Here is a 21,989-nt window from a genome sequence, read left to right on the forward strand (position 1 = left end):
AGAGTTAGGCTAATGCTGAGTGCTTTGGAAAGTTTCGCTCAATTCTTCTGTTAAAATGAATGGAAGTTGTGTCTAAATCCCTGGGACTGCTTTAAAAATCCCGACCAGTGCTTGCATGTTCGCCTTTGTGGTGGCATGTCTCTGGGACCCCCTCCCACAGGCAGTGGGCCCAGAATCTAAATGAATCCTGTTGCTTTTCTGTTTTATACCAAAAAAAGACACCCTGCCAGAAAATGCAAGTATGAAGCCTGCACGTGAAAGGTTTCTTAGGGATGTCTACATTGCAAATAAAAAGGTGAGTTCTTAACTCAGGTTAAAATAGCAGTGAAGACACGTCCGTTCAGCTTTTAACTTGGGTTAGCAGCTTGAGTTAAAGTTTATAGGGGAGTCTGAGGTTGACCTCAAACTGCTATCTAAGTTAAAAGCCAAGTTGCTGTGTCTTCACTGCTATTTTAACCTGAGTTAACTAACCCAAGTTAAGAACATCCCTTTTTTCCAGTGTAGACAGACCCTTAGTGTGATATTGGTAGAACTGTGTGTGTTGGGATTAGATATATAGCTCCTTTAGCTAGGCTTTATTGTATATACTGAATTCCCCATGTTCCATGCTGAGAATTTATCCCTTTAAATGTAATTAACTTCTGCTTTCCCCTTTTATTTTTCCAAGTCAATGGTAGGATTTGTGTAGGAAATTATCTCTGCAGAAGTTTGGATACAAAGGTCTGGTGAAGCGTTAAATCTCTTTTCCCCATGGAGCGCTCTGTGGGTCAGGATGCCCGTGAACTTTCAAAGCATCTGTTTTCTTTAACAGTATAATTACATGATCCACAATCAGAGGTGGAGCTTGGCAACACGGCACAGGGTGTTAATGTGCACTGTACTCATGCGATTCTAGCAGAACTGGACTCAGATGTGTAGTTCAGATCTGAACTTCCCAAGCAGCTCAGGGGGGCCCCCTATTAATTAGTATGTGTTGTGGGAGCTGGGGGGAGGCAAAAATATTCCTACTTAAGGTCCCTCATGGGCTAGCACTGGACTGCATGTGTGTGTTAGCAGAACGGAAAGTCTTAAGTGTAATACTATTAGCCAGTATTGGCTGGCAATTCTGTTACCTTCTTCAGTATGTTCTGCATTTCCAACTTACTGATTGGCTCCAGGCCCAGGAAAACTGATAGTTTTTGTTTTTTTTAATGATAGCACTTACAGTACATAACAGTATTATTCCAGTAGGCAACAAAATACTGTATCTTAAGGACACTGTTTTTATCTTTCCATTAGCTTGTCTTTACTGCCTGGATACAGCCATAATAATAGAGAAAACAAGCACTTCCCAGTTCCGATGTTAGTCAGTGTAACTAGTATCTGCCTGCATAAGACACTGCTGGGGTTGTTTCTGAAAGTTCTGTGTGGCTTTGCTCTTAGTCAACTAAAGTACCTGCTGTAGCCTTATCTGTAAATACAGATTCTATCTGGAACTGAGAAGTTTAAAAATTGTACTGAGTAAACAATAGAACTTCTGTGGTTTCCATTATCTATATAAACTTGTCAGCATAGTTTATTACACACTGGTGTTGTGTAATCAGAAATATATGCATATGGTTATCTTCAGTGTGCAATTATTTTCTCTCTTCAGATTGTGTTGACAGAATTTCTGGGTTTGTTTCTAGTAACTTTTAACCCCAAAAAACTTGATATGTAAAAATTGGCTAATTTGCTGAATGTTGCATTTGGCTTCAGCTGAGTAAGCAGAGCTTGGACCTCAGGACCTGGGCTAGGGTTCAAGGTTTCGGTTTGACCCATGGCTTTGATTCCAGTGTGGGTTTGATAGCACCACTGTCTTGTGACATTTCTGCCAAAAATGGTGAGAAAGTGACCGTGGGAAGCTTATGACATTTTGAATGGTGGACAGATCAGCTGTTTTTGGGAGACTTCCACCATCTGGAACAGAAATCTTGTGCAAATGGTTGTTTTTGAGAGATTGCAGCCACATCAGATGTATGGCTAGAGCATAGATCCCTTCCACATTTGCATCTCACTTGGAACCAAATCCGTAGGGCGGGATTTGGTTCTGAGGCCCTACCTCCCCAGATTCAGTGTTCAGATTTGGGAACTTCTCCGTTCAGAGCACTTTTCATCTTCAAAGTACTCTGCAGACATTCACTAATCAGTTTTCACAATATCCCTGTGAGCTAAGTAGCAGCTGCCAAGGGACTTGAGTCCTCACTCCAAAATACAGTGGGTTGTGGCATGGATTTTAGTGTAACAGTGGGGCAGTAAAAGACTGATGTGTTGGAAATACGATCTGTGTTGAATCAAAGGTCAGCTTTAGCCAGGCAGGGATGTGGAGCATATTTTAACCAAAATATCTACGAAATCCATATAAAATAGATTTTTGCAGGCTGCCTCTTCATGGAAATCAAATGCCTTACTTTTTTAAATGTTATTGGTAATATAAATAGGGGAGTGTTAACCCCAGGGTTCCAGCTAAAATCCAGTATGTGTAATTACGTTCTGCTTCCTGTTGCTAAATGCCCTTGCAGTTTCAGCTAGCTACAGCATTCTTCCTGACTTCTTGGTCTAAACTGTTGTCTGTTGTGTTGCTGCATGTTAAGCAGTGGTTGTATTTCACCCCAGAGGTAGCTGCATTTTAGTGAAGTGATTCCTCCATGTACTGTAGCCTGTATATTGAGTCACATTTCCAAAGCACTATGGAATAATTTGAGATGAAAGAGTACTATAGATATGCAGTATATTGTAAGTCAGTTGAATGCATGCAACTTGCCTGCATGTGCAGGTTAGAGCCTCAGCTGGTGTAAAACTGTGATAGCTCTTGAAGTCAACATAGTTGTGCTGATTTACACCAGCTGAGGATCTGGCCCATAGAGTGTGTACTGTACATTGGCAGCTATGAAGGGGATACTGCTGTGCAGATTAAATTACAGGCTGATCTGGGAATCAGAAATCCTCTAGTGCTTTGGGAACCAAAACATCCAGTTTCCAACCAGCGTTTGCCCTCTTGTGCTTGATTTTAAAGGACATGTGGTAGGAGTGTCTTTCCCTGCTTAAATGAGCATTGCCTACTTCTGCCCTGCTTTTTTTCAGAACCTTACTGTTCCTTTAAAGTAGTTTTTAAGGCAGTATGATAATGGGAACTATTCTGCAACCCTAAAAATAGAAGATGCTACCAGCCGTGCCTATAATAATAATAAATACTAACTTTAGGATGCACGCAGGTAGTTCTTGTTGATGTTAGTCGAAGCTTTGCGTGTGCATCTGAAGGCAGGATTTACGGTGGACCATCACCTTACGAATCTCTGTGTGGTGGTGTTAACAACAGCTGAACTATGGCAGGACCTTCTCAGATGATGGCTGAACACAGGCACATGCCAGAAGTGGATTCATTCCTGGGGCAAGACTAGCAAAGGCTTTGAGCTTGGCTGAGTAGTGTTTTCCTAGCTGTGTCTCAGTGCTTGCCCTGTCTGTGCCATCCAGCTGCAATAGCCCAGACCTTTCCGACACTACATATGCAGTTCTCTATGCGTTTTGTGGGCCGCATCCGCACAATGTATATATTGCATGTATGGCCCTGAGGATGTCATGTGGGCCACAGCTGTGTGCCGATTGGGCTGCGGATTGAGAACCACTGCCCTTGAAAGTGGCATAACAAGCCCTGGAATGATTAGACATTCCAGGCAGCAGGGGGCAGTGGCATGAAGACACAGCAAAGAAAAACCCGTACATAATCCACAAGCCCAAATTGGCTGGCACGGGTCAGCTGTGGGGTTTCTTTGCGATGTGGACATACCCACACTTTCCAGTACATTCTAAACAGCGTACTACTAGTGCTGAACTCCAGCGTGTTCTGCTCTGATTACAAAGTTGGGCTCCGCAGTGGAATAATCCTGATTTGAATGGTGATACCTTTTCATGCAGTTAGTGCATATTTGCCCTGGTTTTCATCAGGACTCCCAGGAAATTGTCAGGAACATAGGAATTGCTATGTTCAGATCAGACCAGTAGTTTTTCTAGTCCAGTATACCGTCTCCAGTGATGACTGGTATCAGCTACGTCAGAAGAAGTTGCAAGAACCATTGCAGTAGGCAGTTTATGCAATAACTTGTCCTGGACAAGTTTCTCTTCTGACTCCCAATAATCAGAGGTTGGCTTAAAAGCCTAAAGCATAAGTGTTAAAAGTGGTTGATTTGGGGGGGGGGGGGACAGGTAGTCGGGGGAGACAAGCAATAGCTTTTCAACCAAAACAAACAATTTTGGGGGGAATTTTCATTTTAGTTTAAATTTTCCGCCCACCAGGGATGGCATCATATTTACACACACACACACACACACTCTTTCTCTCTCTGTTACTTCTCAGTACCTCATAAGCCTGTTTAAAAAAAAATCGTATCATGTTTAATACTCTGTTAGAAGCTTGAAAATACGTTTTTCTCTTTGTTTTAGTCTCCATTTGGCAAACCTTGTTTTATTCTTGTTTGTACTAATCACAGAATCTGGTCCAGGGTGGAAGACGAGATAATAGAGCGTTTGTCTCTTTCCCTGCTTTTCTGTAGTATCTAAATAAGAAGAATGTTCTCTAGTGGGTAGGATGCAGGACTGACAGTCTGCAGACCTGGCTTCTAATCCCAGCTCTGACATTGACCTGCTGAGTGGCCTTGGACAAGTCACTTCACCTCTCTGTGCCTCTGTTTCCCCTCCTGCCCTTTGTAAGCTGTTTGGGGCAGGGACTGTCTGTGACTACATGTATATACACTGCCTAGCACAACAGGGCCTTGGTAACAACTGGGGACTCAAGGTACTACCAGCAGAAAAAAAGAATTTGTTTCTATGGATTGGTCTGGCGGCTCTATGCCAGATTGGGGTTGCTCCGTTGAAGCCAACAGAGCGACACCAGTTCATACTATTTGAGGATCCGCCCTGTGGTGTGCAATCGTTAGCGAGGCGCTCGTGCTTGCTATCAGAATAATTGTTCTTCTCACATGCATGTGTTGCAGCATTTAAAGCTGCATTTTTACGACTTTGCAAGACAGCTGAATGGGAGAGGAAGAGAGAGACAAGCTTTTTTAACTTCCTCCAACATTTGCAGTTGACTCAAGTGCAACCCACAGAAGCTGTGTGTTCACCTAATGACACCTCTTAAATCATGTGGAGCAGCGTTTTTGATACTTACCTTTGCTTCACATCAAAAACAAAACATGACATGTGAGACCAAAGTCTCCCATTAGCCCTGGCAGAAATAATATTTTGGGGAATTCCTGGAAAGTGAACTCAGCAGGCAGAAAGATACGTCCTCCCATGGCTCCCACCTTCTGAGAGCCCATTCTTTTTATTGGGGTCTCTCATGCTGCTTCTGTTTTAAACACTTCTGCTGCAGCTGTTCACCCATACCATCTGACCAAGTTTAAAGGTGTGTTCCTCTGAGCTGGCGATGGAACATGCCCTGTTGGCTCCGGAGTTTATGGTCTTTCCCCTCTCATCTTTCTCCTGCGTGTATTGATGGGATGCGTGACTGAACATTAGTGAGAGGCAAACTGCAGAACGTTATCCACCTCTTCCCTCTGACCTGTCTGAGTTCCTCATTTCCCACAGTGCTCCAGGCTCCCTCGGTTGCTGACCGCCCCTCCCCCGTGCTCTCTTTGTGAGGGGCAGCCCATTCCGTGTCTCTTCGGCAGTGGAGGCGGGGGAGCATTATCAAAACACTCAACACGCCAAGGGCCAAGTGTGGGGGACCGCGTGTGACCGACCAAGAGCTAAGAGGGACACGAAAAAGTGATTCACACCAGAAGCGGAAAATGCGGCAGGATCCCTTCTTTTAGTGGGAATGACCCTCTCTTGCCTTTCCTCTTCGGGGGCCTTTACTGCCGAGTGTCAGCAATTTTCAACAGTATAAGTGAGGCAATACCAAATGTGTGTTGCAGATAGGTGTCATTGGGACTAAAAGAAGTGACAGTGGCCATTAGGAAGTAAGAGTGGGACCCTGTAGCTTCATCTCTGGGCTTTCTGCTATGGCTCTATTAGCCCTGTGAAGTGGCTCACATGCTGTAGCATGGAACTGCCCGTCTGACTGAAACCTTCCCAGCATGACCTCCAAAAGAGGAGGAGGAGGAGTAAACCTCCTCCAGAGTTCCTGTGGGGAAAGGCTGAGGAGTCTGCACATAACCTTTCCCTCCTCACTCAGAAGAAACCTAGCAGTCAGACAAGTAAATGAAACAGACAGGAGAAAGGGAACTGCTTGAATCCTTCTTAAACCCAGACTCATAGAAATGTAGGCCTGGAAGGGGCTTCTAGAAGTCATCAAGTCGAGTCTCCTGGGCTGAGGCAGGGCCAAATAAACCAAGACCATCCCTGCCAGGTGTTTGTCCGACCTGTTCTTTAAAAACCTCCAGTGATGGGGATCCCACAACCTCCCGCAGTAGCCTGTTTTCCAAAAAGGAAGATGTGTGAAGGTTCTGAATGGGCCTTAAGGTAACTGGTTGTCTCCTCTGACAACAGGCTGAGGACACTTTATGGCTTGAGAGCAGATAGGCCTACCACCTCCCACAGCAAAAGGACAACACGTTTACATGGGAAAGGGACAACTGTTGGCAGATTAGGCTGGCGTGTTGATGCTAGCAGATCTTGCACCACAGGCCTTCTGAGCCGCTCAATTTCCTGTTAGCAAATCAAGGTAATGTTGTGTAACATGTTCCTATGACTGTTTTAGCTCCTGTCGGCATCAGCTAGGAAGAGATTTAGCTGCGAGAGCTATACCACCTGTACAAGGGAAGGATACCATGTGGAGGGAGGAAAAAATTAAAAGCCAAATGAGCCCTTAAAGGAGGTTTGTGTGATGCTCCAGCACGCTCCATGGATGTGTTGCCAAAAGTTTGATCATGGGAATATAACACGGGCAAATGAAAATTGCCCAGCACTGGCTGATGACTGGGAATCAAAAGGGCTTTTTGTAGCATAACAGAGCTGGGTCACTGGATCAGTAGGTCCTTTGCTAATATAGTCTCTAACATTACTGTGATTGCTGTTTCCTCTAGATAAGCAAGAGACACTGAGAGCTCACAGATCCTGAGTTCTGTTCCTATATCTGACATTGGTAATTTACTAGCCTGTCTTAGGGTTTCATATTGCTGTCCATCACCATCATATCTAAATGCCTTCCTCAGAAAATAGATTAGCATTAGTGAAGTCGCTATTAGACTTCATGGAGACTCTTCTGTCTTTTCTAGATATAAGAATTCTGATTGGGGTAGGGTTATTTTGTTTGTTTCAGGTCTTTATTTTTGTGGGGGCTGATGGAAGGAGTGGGTGCTCAGCTATATGATGGAGAAGTTTCACCAAAGAGAATGTTATCTCAATTTTATATGCAGGGAAATTGAGGGTAAGAGACTTGCTCAGTAAATCAATGGATGATCCAGGCTGAGAACACAATGCCTCCTGGATCCCATTCCTATGCCATGTCCCACTGGATCAGACTGTCTATCAGACAGGTCAATGCACTTTTGTGTCTCTGGTTTTCCATTTGTATTACGGGGAAGGTAAAATGCTGCAGAACCGCTTACCCTATGGCCATCTTGTGGTCCTTAAAATACAGGCATTTTCATTCGCTGGGTTGGGGATCTGTGTGGGAAGAGACAGCTCACCTTGCAACAAACAGGTGGACCAGACCGCTGATGTTGTCTGTATTGGTGCAGTGCAAGGGGCAGCTGTGGGGGGAGAGAACTTGTTGGGGAGGGCAGGGATCCAGAAGGATGGTACGTAATGCAAGTGCACTTTGGTTGCTCCCAGCTGTTGGAACAGCTCCTTAAGGTCTTTGGCAGCCTGGGGTAAAGTCCTGATGCTGCTCTGGCTTATAAATGGGCTTAGCCCCAGTATACCAAGAGGTGCAAAGGTGTCCCTCTCCTCACTTCAGTTTCTGTATCAAGGCAGCTCACCCAGAGCTGGGAATCAGGCCCCATAAGTCTGAACCCTACCAAGTGGGTATCTTAGTGCCTTGCAGCCTCTTCTCAATCACATCACAAGGAAAGAAACATCCACTGATCGTTCTCATGGATTTCTCAATCTTGCATTGCCGCGTTCATTAATTGAGAGAGGCAGGCGCGTGATTGCTTTGTGCTGGGAAAGGAATCTGCCTGCCTGCCGGCACATACAAGAATCTGCCGATGCTAAGGAGCAAAGTAAAGGCTTCCATAACTCGTCTGGTCTTGCCACTTGATCTTGCAGTGATGCCTTAATGCTGTTTTTATGGCATCACAATCACTTTTCTATTAGCAGCCTCTGAGATAATAAGTAAAGGGTTATGACTGCACTTCAGGATCAAGGGGAAGGAGTGGCTGAGCTGGGAGAAATGGAAGTTCAGCCAAAAGCCGATCAATCCAGTAATAGCAAAGGAAGTGCAGGAAATAACATAATTGTTTTCTGTCTTGAATGTCCCACTAGACATCTGAAGAAGTGGGTGTTTTACCCATGAAAGCTTATGCCCAAATAAATCTGTTAGTCTTTAAGGTGCCATTGGACTCCTTGTTGTTTTTGTGGATACAGACTAACACAGCTACCCCCTGATACTTGACACCAGTAGAAGAGTGTCTGCAGTTGCTGAAGGTGCAGTCATGGCACATGGACTGACTGGCTGCCTTGTTTTCTTCAGCTCCTTGCAAGATCCAGGCCTTAGTGTGGGTAGACTGGAAATTAAAGAGCAAAGCTGGCTGTACAGTAGGGAGAGGAGCTCCTTTCACATGTTAGGCTAGATCCTCAGCTGGTGTAAATCAGCAAAGCTCTACTGACTTCAGTGGTGCTAAATTGATTTACACCAGCTGAGGCTACACCCAAACCCAGATCCAAGTTTCATGATTAGGGCTCATCTCTAACTTTATCTATTCTATACATTCAACCAGAAGGTCCTGATCTGCCGCCTCGTTTGTCAGAAGCACAAGCCGTACTCTGGTACTGAACTCAACTGGCTCTGTTGGCAGCAAAGGGCAGGACGAAGGGGGTGAGCTGTTCCATCGAGGCAGAACATAGATCATCCCAACAGGGGGTGAAGAATTTCTTTAATGGCAGGGATGCATTTTGGTGATTACGCTGTAATTCCAGCATGTGCCCTCCCACTTTAAGTGCTCCCATTACTTAGTATGTTGTTAGCGCATTCAGGAACTATGACTGTGTTGTTTGCGGGCATTGTGGCAGTTTTGAACTAGCAATCTTGCATTAACAGACGTATTGGAGCATGAGCTTTCGTGGGTGAATACCCACTTCGTCCGATACATGCATCTGACGAGGTGGGTATTCACCCACGAAAGCTCATGCTCCAATATGTCTGTTAGTCTATAAGGTGCCACAGGACTCTTTGCGGCTTTTACAGATCCAGACTAACATGGCTCCCCCTCTGAATCTTGCATTGTTTGCATCGGTTGTGTTATGCGCTGGTGGGTAGATAACCTTGGACAGAATGATGGGTGTTTTGAAAGGGACACCTTTAAAAAAAGCCTCATCTTCTAAGGCTATGTCTACGCTAGCATTTTTGTCAGTATAATTTTATGTCGCTCTGATGTGTGGAAAAACCCACATCCCTGAGCGACATAAGTGACACCGGCAGACGCGCCGGTGTGGACAGCTCTGTCCGCTACCGCCGCTCAATGGGGATTGTTTAGTTATGTCAACAGGAGAGTTCTGTCCCTTTGGCACTGAGCAGCTTCACAGGAGATCCTACAGCAGCACAGCTGCATCAGTATAGCTGTGCCACTGGAAGGGCTGTAGTGTAGACACACACTTAGCCTGTGCAGTGCATTGCTCTGCTCCTCTCCCCACCTGTGACTGGCTTCAGGGGCAAGTCAGTGTGTGGGCCTCTGTGATCTGAAGAGTGGGGATTCTGTGGGGTGGTGCAGTCTGTCCTGATGGAAAGAGGACCAGAGGCGGGGTGAGCTCACCAAGAAGGAGCTTGGCCTTCTGGTTCAGGCACTGGACTTGAGGTCAAGACAAATCATTGCTTTGCCACCGGCTTTCTGTGGGACCTCAGGCATGTCAGCACAGTTGCTTGTGGGAGAAAGGTTAATGTCGCACCAACCTGAAACAAAATGTTTTGGCATTTCTGAATCAACATTTTTTCGAATTTTCCATTTGGTGAAAATCTTTGACTTTTTGTCAGGAATTGGGATGAAAACAAATGTAGAAATATGCCTGGGATGGGAATTTCAGCCAGCACTGTGCACTTTTGAAAATGCTGGCCGATAATGGGAAATAGAACACCCGAGGTACACTGTGTTAGTTAATTTATAGACAAGTAAGAAGACAAGGTTCCTTCGCAGTCCACATCATCTTTACAGACAGGGCAGTGGAAATCCAAAAATAGCTTCTTTACATTCTGTAATAAGATGCAAGTTGCTTTGCTGCAGTTGTCCAAACACTTTGAGTTAGACAAACTAAAGAGAATGTTCCTAACTAACAAAGATCCTGTTTCCGAGCAGCAATAAAGAACAAAGGAGGAGGAAATACAGGAAGAGCAGGAGAATTGTTGTTCAATAAAATTTTATTAAAAGAGCAACTAGAAAAATAGACTCTATTTAGAATTGGGCTAAATGAAAAAACTTGCAAATGTCTGATCTTTAAATGCCACTGCGTTTTTGTCCAGCTAATCTCTTTGTCCATTTGAGTTTCAGTGCTGTTGATGATCTCACCAAAACTCAAACATACCGAGTAATTTTTTAGCCAATGTAGTGCAGTTAGGAAATAGCCAGAAATCAGGAGGAAGGAGATTTTTGAATCTGAGTAATTTTGTGGGGCAAAGCCCTCAGCTGGTGTGAATCAGTATAAATGGCTTATGCTGATTTGCACCAGCTGAGCATCTGGCCCACTTTTCTTAGTGCCAGTCTTGGCTGAAAAGAAAACTAGGCCTGTTTGTTTGCACAAGCCTGTTAGGGTTTTTTTCACAGTATGATCAATGGGCAGGTTATTAAATCATCCTGCCTGGGAGCGGGGAATAAAGCTTTCACCCTGAAGTAACCTCCTGTCAATGTTACCTCCAGCTTTCCTCAGCCCAGCTGATGGTGGCGATTATTTTTCATGTAGAACAAAAAGGCTACAGGGAACTTGTAACTAGAGATGTAGGCTAGAGAGCAATGACCGACAGTAACCCCGGCGTGCTCGTGCTGCAAGGAGAATGGGGAGTGTTGCTTTTCTTCCCCCGCTCTTGCCTCATAATTCTTATACCAGACTGGTGTCCTGCCAAGTTGAGACAAAAGAAACCCTGAGAGGCATACAGAGAGCGGGACTCCATGTTCTTGGGACACGTGGCCGCCCTGGCATGCTCCCCATCCCCTCCCAGTGCTGTGGAGATTTGCAGCAGACTTACTCCGGTCCCTTCTCAGAAAGGCACTGAGTGTTTCTGGTAAGAAGTCAAGCTGATTAAAACAAGAATGAGAGCCCTGTGCCACAGTCGCTGCTGCTCCCTCTGGGATGAGCAGTGCAGCCATGAGGGAATACAAGCTATTAGAAGTCCATTGCATTAGGGCTTGGCTCGTGGGTTTTTCTCCCTCTTTGCCATCAATTACCAATTTGTTTTGTGCCTCTGCTCTTCCTTAAGTAGAAAAGGCATCAGGTTATCTACCTAATCAGCTTAGCCTATGCCTATGAATTTTCTCTAGAGTCAACCATGTCAATTCTCTTCATAAGAACATAAAAGCGTCCAAACCGGGTCAGACCAAAGGTCCATCTGGCCCAGTGTCCTGTCTATCGACAGTGGCTAATGCCAGGTGCTTCAGAGGGAATGAACAGAACAGTTAATTATCAAGTGATCCATCCCCTGTCGCTTATTCCCAGCTTCCGGCAAACAGAGGCTAGGGACACCATCCCTGCCCATCCTGGCTAATAGCCATTGATGAACCTGTCCTCCATGAATTTATCTAGTTCTCTTTTGAACCCTGTTATAGTCTTGGCCTTCACAATATCCTCTGGCAAAGAGTTCCACAGGTAGACTGTGCGTTGTCTGAAGAAATACTTCTGTTTGTTTTAAACCTGTTGCTTATTAATTTAATTTGGTGATCCCTGGTTCTTGCGTTATGAGGATTATACAACACGTCCTTATTTACTTTCTCCACACCAGTCATGATTTTATAGACCTCTATCATATTCCCCCTTAGTTGTCTCTCTTCCAAGCTGAAAAGTCCCAGTCTTATTAATCTTTCCTCATATGGAAGCTGTTCCATACCCCTAATCATTTTTGTTGCCCTTTTCTATACCTTTTTTCTATACCAACACATCTTTTTTGAGATGGGGCAGCCAGATAGGCACACAGTATTCAAAATGCAGGCATACCGTGGATTTATATAGAGGCACTATGATATTTTCTATCTTATTATCTGTCCCTTTCCTAATGATTCCCAACATTCTGTTTTTGACTGCCACTGCACGTTGTGTGGATGTTTTCAGAGAACTATCCACAGTGACTCCCAAGATGTCTTTCTTCCCTCAACTCCCCACTGCTTAGCATTTGCACCTTTCATCTCAACTGCATTCCTTTGTATTGCCAACATCAAGCATTCAAAAGCCCCAGGGTCAGGCCCCCCAAATCATGTGATTGGTTTAAAAATCATGAGGTTTTAAAAAAAAAAATCAGGGTTGGGGTTCTGTTCTTTACTCTCTGGTTTCTAAGACTTCAGGGTACAACATTTTCCAGCATTTCGCCTCAACCAGGAAGATTCTGCTTACAAAAAAAAAAGTTGAGATTCTCATATAATCATATGCTTCCAGGAGCTGGGGCTTTTAGAAAAACGCTAAATATCGTAAGACTTACCAAAAAAAAAATGTGAGAGATGACAAGACTACTTCCTAAATCTACCTGTGCTATCTGTACAAAGTAATCTCTGGCTCCAGGCACACTTGTGTCTGCCTGTGCTTGGCCTGGAAATGTCTTGTGGTAGGTTACAATGATGGTGATTATTAGTAGTACTCATATTATTAATGATCAAACATTTTTATATAAGATTTAGTAAGTTTCTTATTGCCCTGAACACCAGTTCAGTCCTGCTTAAGCCTACAAAATAGAGTTCAAGTGGAGTCCTGAACTTCTTGTGACTAGCCTTCTGCACTGGAGTGAATTTCCCAAAAACTGAAGAGCAATTTATTCTGAACCATTGAGTTCCCTTTGCATCTCATGCGCCTGGCAGCAGATTAAATGCAACAAATCAGGTGTTAGCATTGGTGTAGGAGGGAGGTTGTTTTCAAAGATTCTATTTTTGGTGTAAAAACATGGGAGGTCCAATGTATCTCTGCAAGCTGCTGTATTTCAGAGCACATTGGCAGCAGCTACTGTTTTCTTTTTGTGTTCTGCATTGTCGTTGTCCCTTCCCTTTCCCCCCAACCAGGGTTTGCTATTTTAGTTTGAAGATTTCACATTCTTTCTCCTTTTTGGATTTGCACTAAATAAAACCAAGTGATTCTTGCTTCTCACCTAACAGGTTTGAAACTTCGGGATTTCCTGGTCGACAACGAGACCTTCTCAGACTTTCTCCATCATAACGTTTCCATGCCGTCGTTTGCTGTGGATGAGATACTGAATGCAGAGGTCAACCTCAAGCGGGTGAGGAACTCTTTCAAGCATTATTATTATTATTATTGTGGTAGCATCTAGGAGCCCTGCCCCATTGTGCTGGTTGCTGTACCAATGCAAAAAGATGGTCCTTGCCCCAAAGAGCTTATAATCTCATCTTGGTTGGTTTGCAGCAAGGTGTAAGAGGACTTGAAAATCCACGTAGAGAGTCTGGAAATGCCTAAAAGGCACAGAACACTTGAAAAGCCAAAGAGAATTTCTCAAGTCCTACTTTCCATTGAAAACACATGTCCAAACAGTGTTGTTTGGACTATTTTACTTTTCTTTCTCAATGACAAAGAAAAGATACCCTTGTGGGTCAGTCACAGGAATGGGACTCAGGAGCTCTGCTGCAGACTGCCAGAGTGACCTTGGGCAAATCACTTAATTTCTCCGTGCCTCAGTTCCCCGTCTGTCCGATGGGGAAGAGGAGGGTTCCTTTTCCCCACCTTTTGTCTGTCTTTTGTTTAGATTGTCAGCTCTTTGTGACAGGGACAGTGTGCTTGTACAGAACATAGTGGAACTAAGCAAATAATTGACTTTTTTTCAGAGGATCTGAAGAAAAAATTATTCAGTTTGATCCCAAATGATTTTTTTTTTGACATTTCATTTTGGGTAATTTTGGGGTGCTTTTTACCCTTTGTTATGGTCTAAAAAATTAGCCAAATTTCTAAACAGAATGCTGTTTTGAAAAGAAAAGCCAAACATGTTGTTCTGAAATGGTCAAAATGAAACATTTTGATTTTTGTGGGAAAAAAATCAATTTTTTTTTTGGCTGAAACTATTCACCAAATCGGACCCAAATTTGTAATGGTGCCTGGTACAATGGTGACCTGATTTTGGCTGAGACGTGTGAAAGCTACTGCACATAATACAAGAAGGTGCAAATACTGGAGTCCTTGACATACTAGGTTGTTTTCTTTGTCAAGCTCAGAACATTGGGCTTACTAGGCTGCAAAAGCTCAATGGCCTACCTAGCTCACATTCCTCTTTCTGACATTGGCCAGGGCTGCTTGCTTCAGATTTCAGAGGACGACGTATGCTCACAGTACTGCAAGTGCCATGCAGTTGTCTAGCATAGAGGGAAAATTCTTCTTTCTTCTCACCACTGTTCTTGATCAGTTTATGTCCTGAAGGATGGTGACTTAACCCTTTTAAACTTTGATCCTTCTTAATTTCAGAAGCTGGTCTCATTCGTACAAAGGTTTGATGCTTTCTAGAATTTGACAAAGCCATCTGCCTTTGATAGTTAATACGTTACTCTAAAAAAATTCTTTGTGTCTATTTTAAGGAATCTGTCTGCAACCCTAATTTTTCTAAAGCTCAATATAGAATCAAAGAGAAGCACATATTAGATGTGAACATGGAATAAATAATCAGAGAACTTTAACAACGTGTGTAGTGCTGAGTAGTGGGAATGTAGAGACAGCTTTTAAAGAGATTAATAATTAAAAGATAAATGAAATAAAAGATAAATGAAATAAAACTAACTGGCGCCCAGTCTTTTGACAAACTTGAACTTGATTTTGTAGCCACAGTAGCCATTAGGAAGGCAGTATAAGTGAGAGGAAAAGTAATACTTTTAGCAGACCAACATATTAGAGCTACTCTGGTGACACTAGAGGGGAAAACTGCTAGCTAGGTTTCTCTTGAATGACTTTAACTTACACCTTGATCTTGTCAATAGAATAACACGTTTTGTGTGGACTCTGTCAATATTGTTGGATTGATGTTTTCCAGCCCCATGATATTTTCCATTGAAGTACAGTAGTAGCCATAAACCAAACTCAACAAGTCGTACTGTCGCACAGTGGGACCCTGGAGCCTGGTAGGGGGCTTCAGGGACTACCATAATATAAATAATGAATCAAAGCAGACATCTTTCTTCCTGGAAAACTTGACGATCTGACTTGTGACTCAGAAAAAGCATAAAAAGTTCCCAAGTGATTTCGCTGGAGAGTCGTGTGAGAGGCCTGACTTTACCACTGGATTGAATATTGATTGTTAGGGGAAGGTTTGTTTGGTTTTGGTGGATAGGGATAGAGAAGGAGAGGGGAGGATCTCTGCAGAGAGAATTAGTGCCCACTGCAGGTATACAGTCCTCTCCCCGCTCTGTATTGAAGTTAGGACTCTGTATCCCCCTGTGTGAGATCTGGGATTATTTCCAGGTGCTGCTTTCTCTTTCATTCGCCTCAGAAAATATTTGGAGCTGGCAGTGCCAAGGGGACGTTATTGGTATATAGTTAAAGCTCCAACCAGGATTGTGTACTCTATAGGTACTGTACAGAAACATGTGATGAGATACAAGGTCTCTGCCCTGAAGAGCAGTCTAGTCAGCTCTTGGGGAAAGGAGACACCAACTCAGGTCACTCTGTAGCACTCCTCAGACCAATTAGGCTGGGATTTTCAAAGGAGTGTTGATTGGTGCCGAAGAGAGAGCCACCCCAACCTCCTCAGCCAGAAGCTGGAGATGTGAGCCCTGAAAACATGGAAAGCTGTAAAACCACTTAGACTGTAGGGTTGTGGGGCAGGGACTGTCTCTATGTTCTGCATTTGTACTGCACCTAGCACATGACTGGGGCCTCCTGGGCACTACCACAGTATAACTAACAATAGGACTGAACAATTGCACTTGTGTCACCTAAGCCACTTCTGATTGACTGTACAAATCTCCCAATTTTACATACACGGTGCTTAGTGGACAGGAAAGAAAGGATACTGTGATCCATGAGCCTGAAATAAAGTGACCTGTGTCTTGTTTTTCAGAGACAGTCCCAACTTCTACAAAAATGATCTTGACATTTGAAGACTCCTTAGGGGAATTAGCCTGTCATTTATAATTTATGCTTCTGCCTGAAATCACCACAATTTCAGACCGATCGTAATTTTCATTAAGTTGTGAAACTCACATGCATCCGACGAAGTGGGTATTCACCCACGAAAGCTTATGCTGCAATGCGTCTGTTAGTCTATAAGGTGCCGCAGGACTCTTTGTTGCTCATGACTTCATGTGGCTGGGAGGTTTTTTTGGTCCTGTCTGCTTGTTATTTTTGTTTAATATAAATATTTTTGTTGTTATAAGTCAGGGGTAGGCAACCTATGGCACGGGTGCCGAAGGCGGCACGCGAACTGATTTTCAGTGGCACTCACACTGCCTGGGCCTGGCCACCGGTTCGGGGGACTCTGCATTTTAATTTAATTTTAAATGAAGCTTCTTAAACATTTTACAAACCTTATTTACTTTACATACAACAATAGTTTGGTTATATATTATAGACTTATAGAAAGAGACCTTCTGAAAATGTTAAAATGTATGACTGGCACGCGAAACCTTAAATTAGAGTGAATACATGAAGACTCGGCACACCACTGCTGAAAGGTTGCCGACTCCTGTTATAAGTGTTGTGCCCCAAGTTGCACAGGAAATCTGTGCCAGAATTGGAAACTAAACCCAGATCTCCTGAATCCCGTGGGGTCCACTGCCTTTAACCACAAGACATTGCTGTGGTGCTGGAGGCAATGATTTTGTGAAGTGCCACCATTACAGAGAACAAAGCTTGGATTCATCCTGTTTCTGGAATGCAGATGTAGGCAGAAGTTAAGGTTCTATAACTCTGAGTCCATTTGCATCCTTCCTTAGATAGGCATCTCTCCACTGGATGGTAGACATGTTTTTGCCTTGAAAAATATGAAAGTTCTTGTACTTCGTCGGCTCAGCATGATACAAGGGATTTTAGTGAGACTCTGTCACAGTGTGGCTGGCCCCAAAGAGACCAAGTTACTGGAGGAGTCCTGGAACGAAGCCGAAGTTGGTTCCTTAGAGAGAGGCTGAAGGTAGGAGAGCAGCAAGAGGGGTTTGCTGACTGGTGTCCCCAAACCAGAGAACCAGGGCTTGAGAAGGCTGAAGGCAGGAGGAGCAGCAGCAGAGGGAGTTGAGTGCTTGGGAGTCTGCAGAAGGGAAACTGAGACAAGCATTGCTTCTGCCACAGCCTGCTGCAAGAGGGTGCTCGGAGCGGGGCTTTCCATCTGACCGACTCCTCGTGATCACCTTTGATTCAGACTGACGTCCAGTCCAGGCATACCAGCGGTTGCAAACCAAGAGAAGCAGAAATGGAGAGAAACACTATTGTTAGTTGTGTAAATCTGGTTGCCCTGCAACTATTTCACAAAGTAAACCATGACATTCCAAAGTTTCTCTTGTTTATCACCTGTATTAAGCATTTACCTTTGCACATTCAAAGGACTCTAGTGCCATAATGACCTGTTAAAGGGATTTGGAGATCAGTCCCATGAGAGACCCAGGTATTAGATGATTGATCAGAGGTTTTCATTCATTTTCTTTACAGATATTAAACGGGAATCCTTAACTTAAAGTATGAGGTGTTTGTGGACAGGAGCTAGGGATCTGGTCTTATGTCCATTGAAGTCAGTGGCAATGTTCCCATTGACTTCAGTAGCTCAGGATCAGTTCCAAACATTGCAAAATTACAAGCGCCAGGCGGTGGCCAGTCCTTTGTGAGCATGTGAGGAAGAGAGAGGAAGGAACCAACCTCCTCCCATCTCATGACCTTTGCCAACTGGTGAGGATAGGCCATTGGGGGTGTCTTGTGCTGCAGGTAAAGCTATGATTTCTCTCTCTCTCTCTCTCTCTCTCTCTCTCTTTCACACACACACACACACACACACACACACACACACACACACACACACACACACCCTACCTCTCTCTCTTTGTGCTCAGAGATCTTGATGCAAAGCCCATTAAAGTCTGTGGGAGTCTTTCCATTAACTTTGGTGGGCTTTGGATCAGGCCAAGGAGCACAAATGGCAGGATTCGTGTGCTCTCAATTCCTGGTCTTGCACACCTGTGTGTGAGGCAAGAGAAAACTGATTGCAACTAATTGTAGGCTAGAGAATGTGCCTTACAGATGATATATCTCAGGAGTTTAGACTTTGCTTTTGCCACATTTCTTAGTTTTGACCACAAACCTTAACTTGTTAGAGGGGCTCAGGTCCCAGACAAATATATATTGAGGTTGGTGTAGAGGTTGGTGTAGAATCTACTACTATATGGATCTGCATGGAGTGCTGGAGATATCTCAGCCATAGGACTCTCCTATTTCGGAACTCAGTGGGGCCACAGACTTTTGTCATAATCAGAGTAATGCATGGCTAAGAACCATGAAATCCTTAGGGAGAAATACCCTCTCCCTTCTAACTTTGAATATTATGAATTATGATATAGCTAAATGCTCATTTCTGACTTAGTGCCAAGAATGATTTATTGATGGCATTTTGTATTGTTTCACAACTGTTCCCAGGTCATCCTGTCTGGCTATAGAATGGAGCTGAGAGATCTGTGCAATGCGTCAGAGCTGTCTGAATTTGTTACAATCCACAACCCGATAGTCGCGGTGGTCAGCGAAGCTTTCCTTTGCACCATGCCTAAGGAAAAACTCCACGCAGCTGAGCAAGCCTTTCGTGCTAATATAGACCTTTTGAAGCCTGTACTGGTGAGTGCACTGGCTATACAGTGATTCGTAAGGAGGAGCATCAGTGCTGGGAATTAGTGCTTTATGGAGGGCATGATATAATGCTTGGTTTTACAAGCTTTCAGGAAATATGGGGATGGGGTGTTCAAGAATACACAAGCCTTTATTTTTTGGAATAGACTGTTTAATGCCAATAAGGAAAATGGAAAAGGGTTCTGAGTCCCCCAAGTTAATCATATAGTTTTCTCCTGCCATACTGCTGCTTTCTGTTGATTAAATGTTAAATGAGGACATTGCCTGTGAACATGTGTCTCTGCATTGATTTGTCAGGAGAAAAATATTTATGTTGTATGGTAACAAAGGGCCATTCATTGTTCCTGTATTTTGATCAGATGTTGCATCTCAGCTGGAATGAACCCACAGATGTCTGACAGAAACCTATTTAGCATTAGAGTTTTCATATATTTGCAACATGAGGAAGCTTGTAGCTAATGGCAACCTAAACTCTTTGAGTAGCTTTAACACATGCGCACGCATGTGAGATTTTAGGTCCAGATCCAAAGACCACTGAAGTGAAGGGGAATCTTTCCACTGACTTTAATAGACTTTGGATCAGTACCTAAATATTTTAGCTCCATGCAGTTTGCAATTATTTAAGTAAAATTAAGGTGCTTGGTGAAGATATTTGCAACAGACATGCTTGTTTATTTTGGAACCCAGGCGACTCTTTGTGTACCTACAGTGTCTGGTAGCATACACTTGATTAAGAACTTGATTAAGTTGATACTGAAAACAGCCCCACAGAGAAGAAAGAGCCTATGGAACCCACTTTGTTGTCCAATAAAACAAATACTCTACTGTCTGCCTAGAGGAATTCAGCACTCTTGCTCTGTCTGTATCCAGTTTTGATATGCCTCATAGGACAGACAGTCAAGCATCAATTGCTTGGAGTTTTCCCAATCAAAGGGGTTGACTATTAAGCACTGGAATCAGATTACCTTTCAGTCCAGACTTTACTGTAATTCATGTTCTGTTTTGCACATGTCTTCCATGTGCATTTTGGCCTTATCTAGGGAGGCTACTACCGAGAATGACATAATAATGAATACATAGAGATGAAGTAACAGCAGACAAAGGAAAGAGAGCATAAAAATTGTTCCTATAGCGAAATGAACTATTTTGAAAAGGGCTCTGGGAAGGAAAGCATTTCAGAGCGGGCTGGGGACAGGAGAGGTTGAGGTGAGGTTATCTTCAGTTAGAGTGTTCATAAAAAGTGAAATTTGCATTTTGTGGGCTTGAATGGGACTGAAGTGGTTTATAGGCCTTTTACTGGCCCTCTGCACAGGTGTAAACATTCACATGGCTGTAGCCCAGCATCTCTCTACCTGGGCAGTTTACACTTCCCAAATCTCCCTACACACTCACTTTGAGCCCAAAGATTTTCAGATGCCAGTCTGAGTACGTGCCTCTAACTGCCCAGTTTACACTCAGTCAGGTAGGTGAGGGTACAAGTACTGAGATTTGCACCCACAATCCAGTTGCAGATGCAAAATATGGGAGCAAATTACTTGAGAATAAACTGGGCCCTAAAAAAGGAGGCTTCCCATTGGAAATGTTGGCCTGTAGGTTTTCTTCCACGTTAAATGAATTCTGGTTCTAGCCAAACTCGTTCAGTACAGGCCCAACTTCCTCATTTTCCACCATTCTCTGTTATAGAATTTGCTTTCTGTAATGACAAGCTCACGAATATTCTCGCAGCGAAGATGGTAAAAAGATAAATGTGAGAACATTGCCAACAAATAGACATACCCTTAGTAAAGTCTGAATTCTTTAGCCCAGCAGAAACAAAAACACTGGCCATATCTAAGCCTATGTTTTTGATCAGTAAAAGAGCGGCCATACGTCATTATGCTCCTGCCACTGGGCAAGAACAATATAGATATTGGGTGCAGTATTGAGTAGCCTGCTTCTGATCTCGACTTTAGAGGAAAGCTCTGTGCTTCTGAAGAGAATCTTGAATGCAGCAATTCTGAACCTGATGAGCATTCAGCCAACCTTACTTAGGAGCACAAAGCATAATTTTTCCAAAGGAAAATGGTGAAGGTTGTTGTAGTGCCTGAATCAGTTAAATGAAATACATGCGCTCTATGTGGCCAAGTGGACTGAATAAATGAACCTAAGAATTGGTCATCACACATTTGAAACACTCTGGCTTAATGGCTAAACAGTCCCTTGACCTATAATAACATCCTGGGAAAAGGAGGTAACATTCTGCCACTCTTGAACAAAGGAGTCTGTTCACTTGCAGTGTATCAATAAAAGCAGCATTTTCCTAAGGGTGAAATCTTGGAAATGAGTTCTGTTCTGTTTCTTATACAAAGCTCATAAACCCGTGTTGAAAAGCTCATTGGCCAAGTAAATTACATTTTTAAAAATGCCCTGGAGGTCTTTGTTTAATGGCATTTTAGTAACTCAAAGCTCTCTCTAGCTGTAATGCAAGTATAACAAACTCTGGGCCATGTTTTCAACTGGCGTAAACAGACGTGGCTCAATTGGCTACAAGTTTTCATAATTTTCTTTTCTGAGACCCCTGAAGAAGAAGAGGAAGAAGAAGAAGGGTCCATGAGTTTGCAGCTCTATTTAGGGTAAATTTCACCTCAGGGACTTCTGAAAAACTCAAGCTCCCATTTAAGCACCGCATTAAGGGCTCAAGTGATACATTGGTCTTTCTGCATTGGAGAGTGTGTTCAGCTCTACATAAAAGAGAAGAATTAATGTTACAAAGTAAATCAGTGTGATACAAAGTGCAGTGAATTGGCTGGTGAGATTTTGGCGCAATTAAGAACAAGAAAGCCAGATAGAAAAACGGTGCTCATTTACCATACTTCATATTCGCAAATTTTTCCATA

At 43.5% G+C, this 21,989-nt stretch overlaps 1 protein-coding gene across 5 annotated transcripts in view; it reads left to right on the top strand.

The window, feature by feature from the left end:
• The window catches only part of ABCA1 (ATP binding cassette subfamily A member 1), a 140,436-nt gene that overhangs the window by 46,817 nt on the left and 71,630 nt on the right, over positions 1–21,989 (top strand). For all 5 annotated transcript variants that reach the window (XM_039544424.1, XM_039544425.1, XM_039544426.1 and 2 more), the window contains 2 exons: positions 13,458–13,579; positions 18,910–19,101. In XM_039544424.1, coding sequence (XP_039400358.1) covers positions 13,458–13,579; positions 18,910–19,101 — 314 coding nt within the window. The remainder of the gene's footprint in view (positions 1–13,457; positions 13,580–18,909; positions 19,102–21,989) is intronic.

Source organism: Mauremys reevesii, linkage group 6 (assembly GCF_016161935.1).
Source record: "Mauremys reevesii isolate NIE-2019 linkage group 6, ASM1616193v1, whole genome shotgun sequence".
NCBI lineage: Eukaryota > Metazoa > Chordata > Testudines > Geoemydidae > Mauremys > Mauremys reevesii.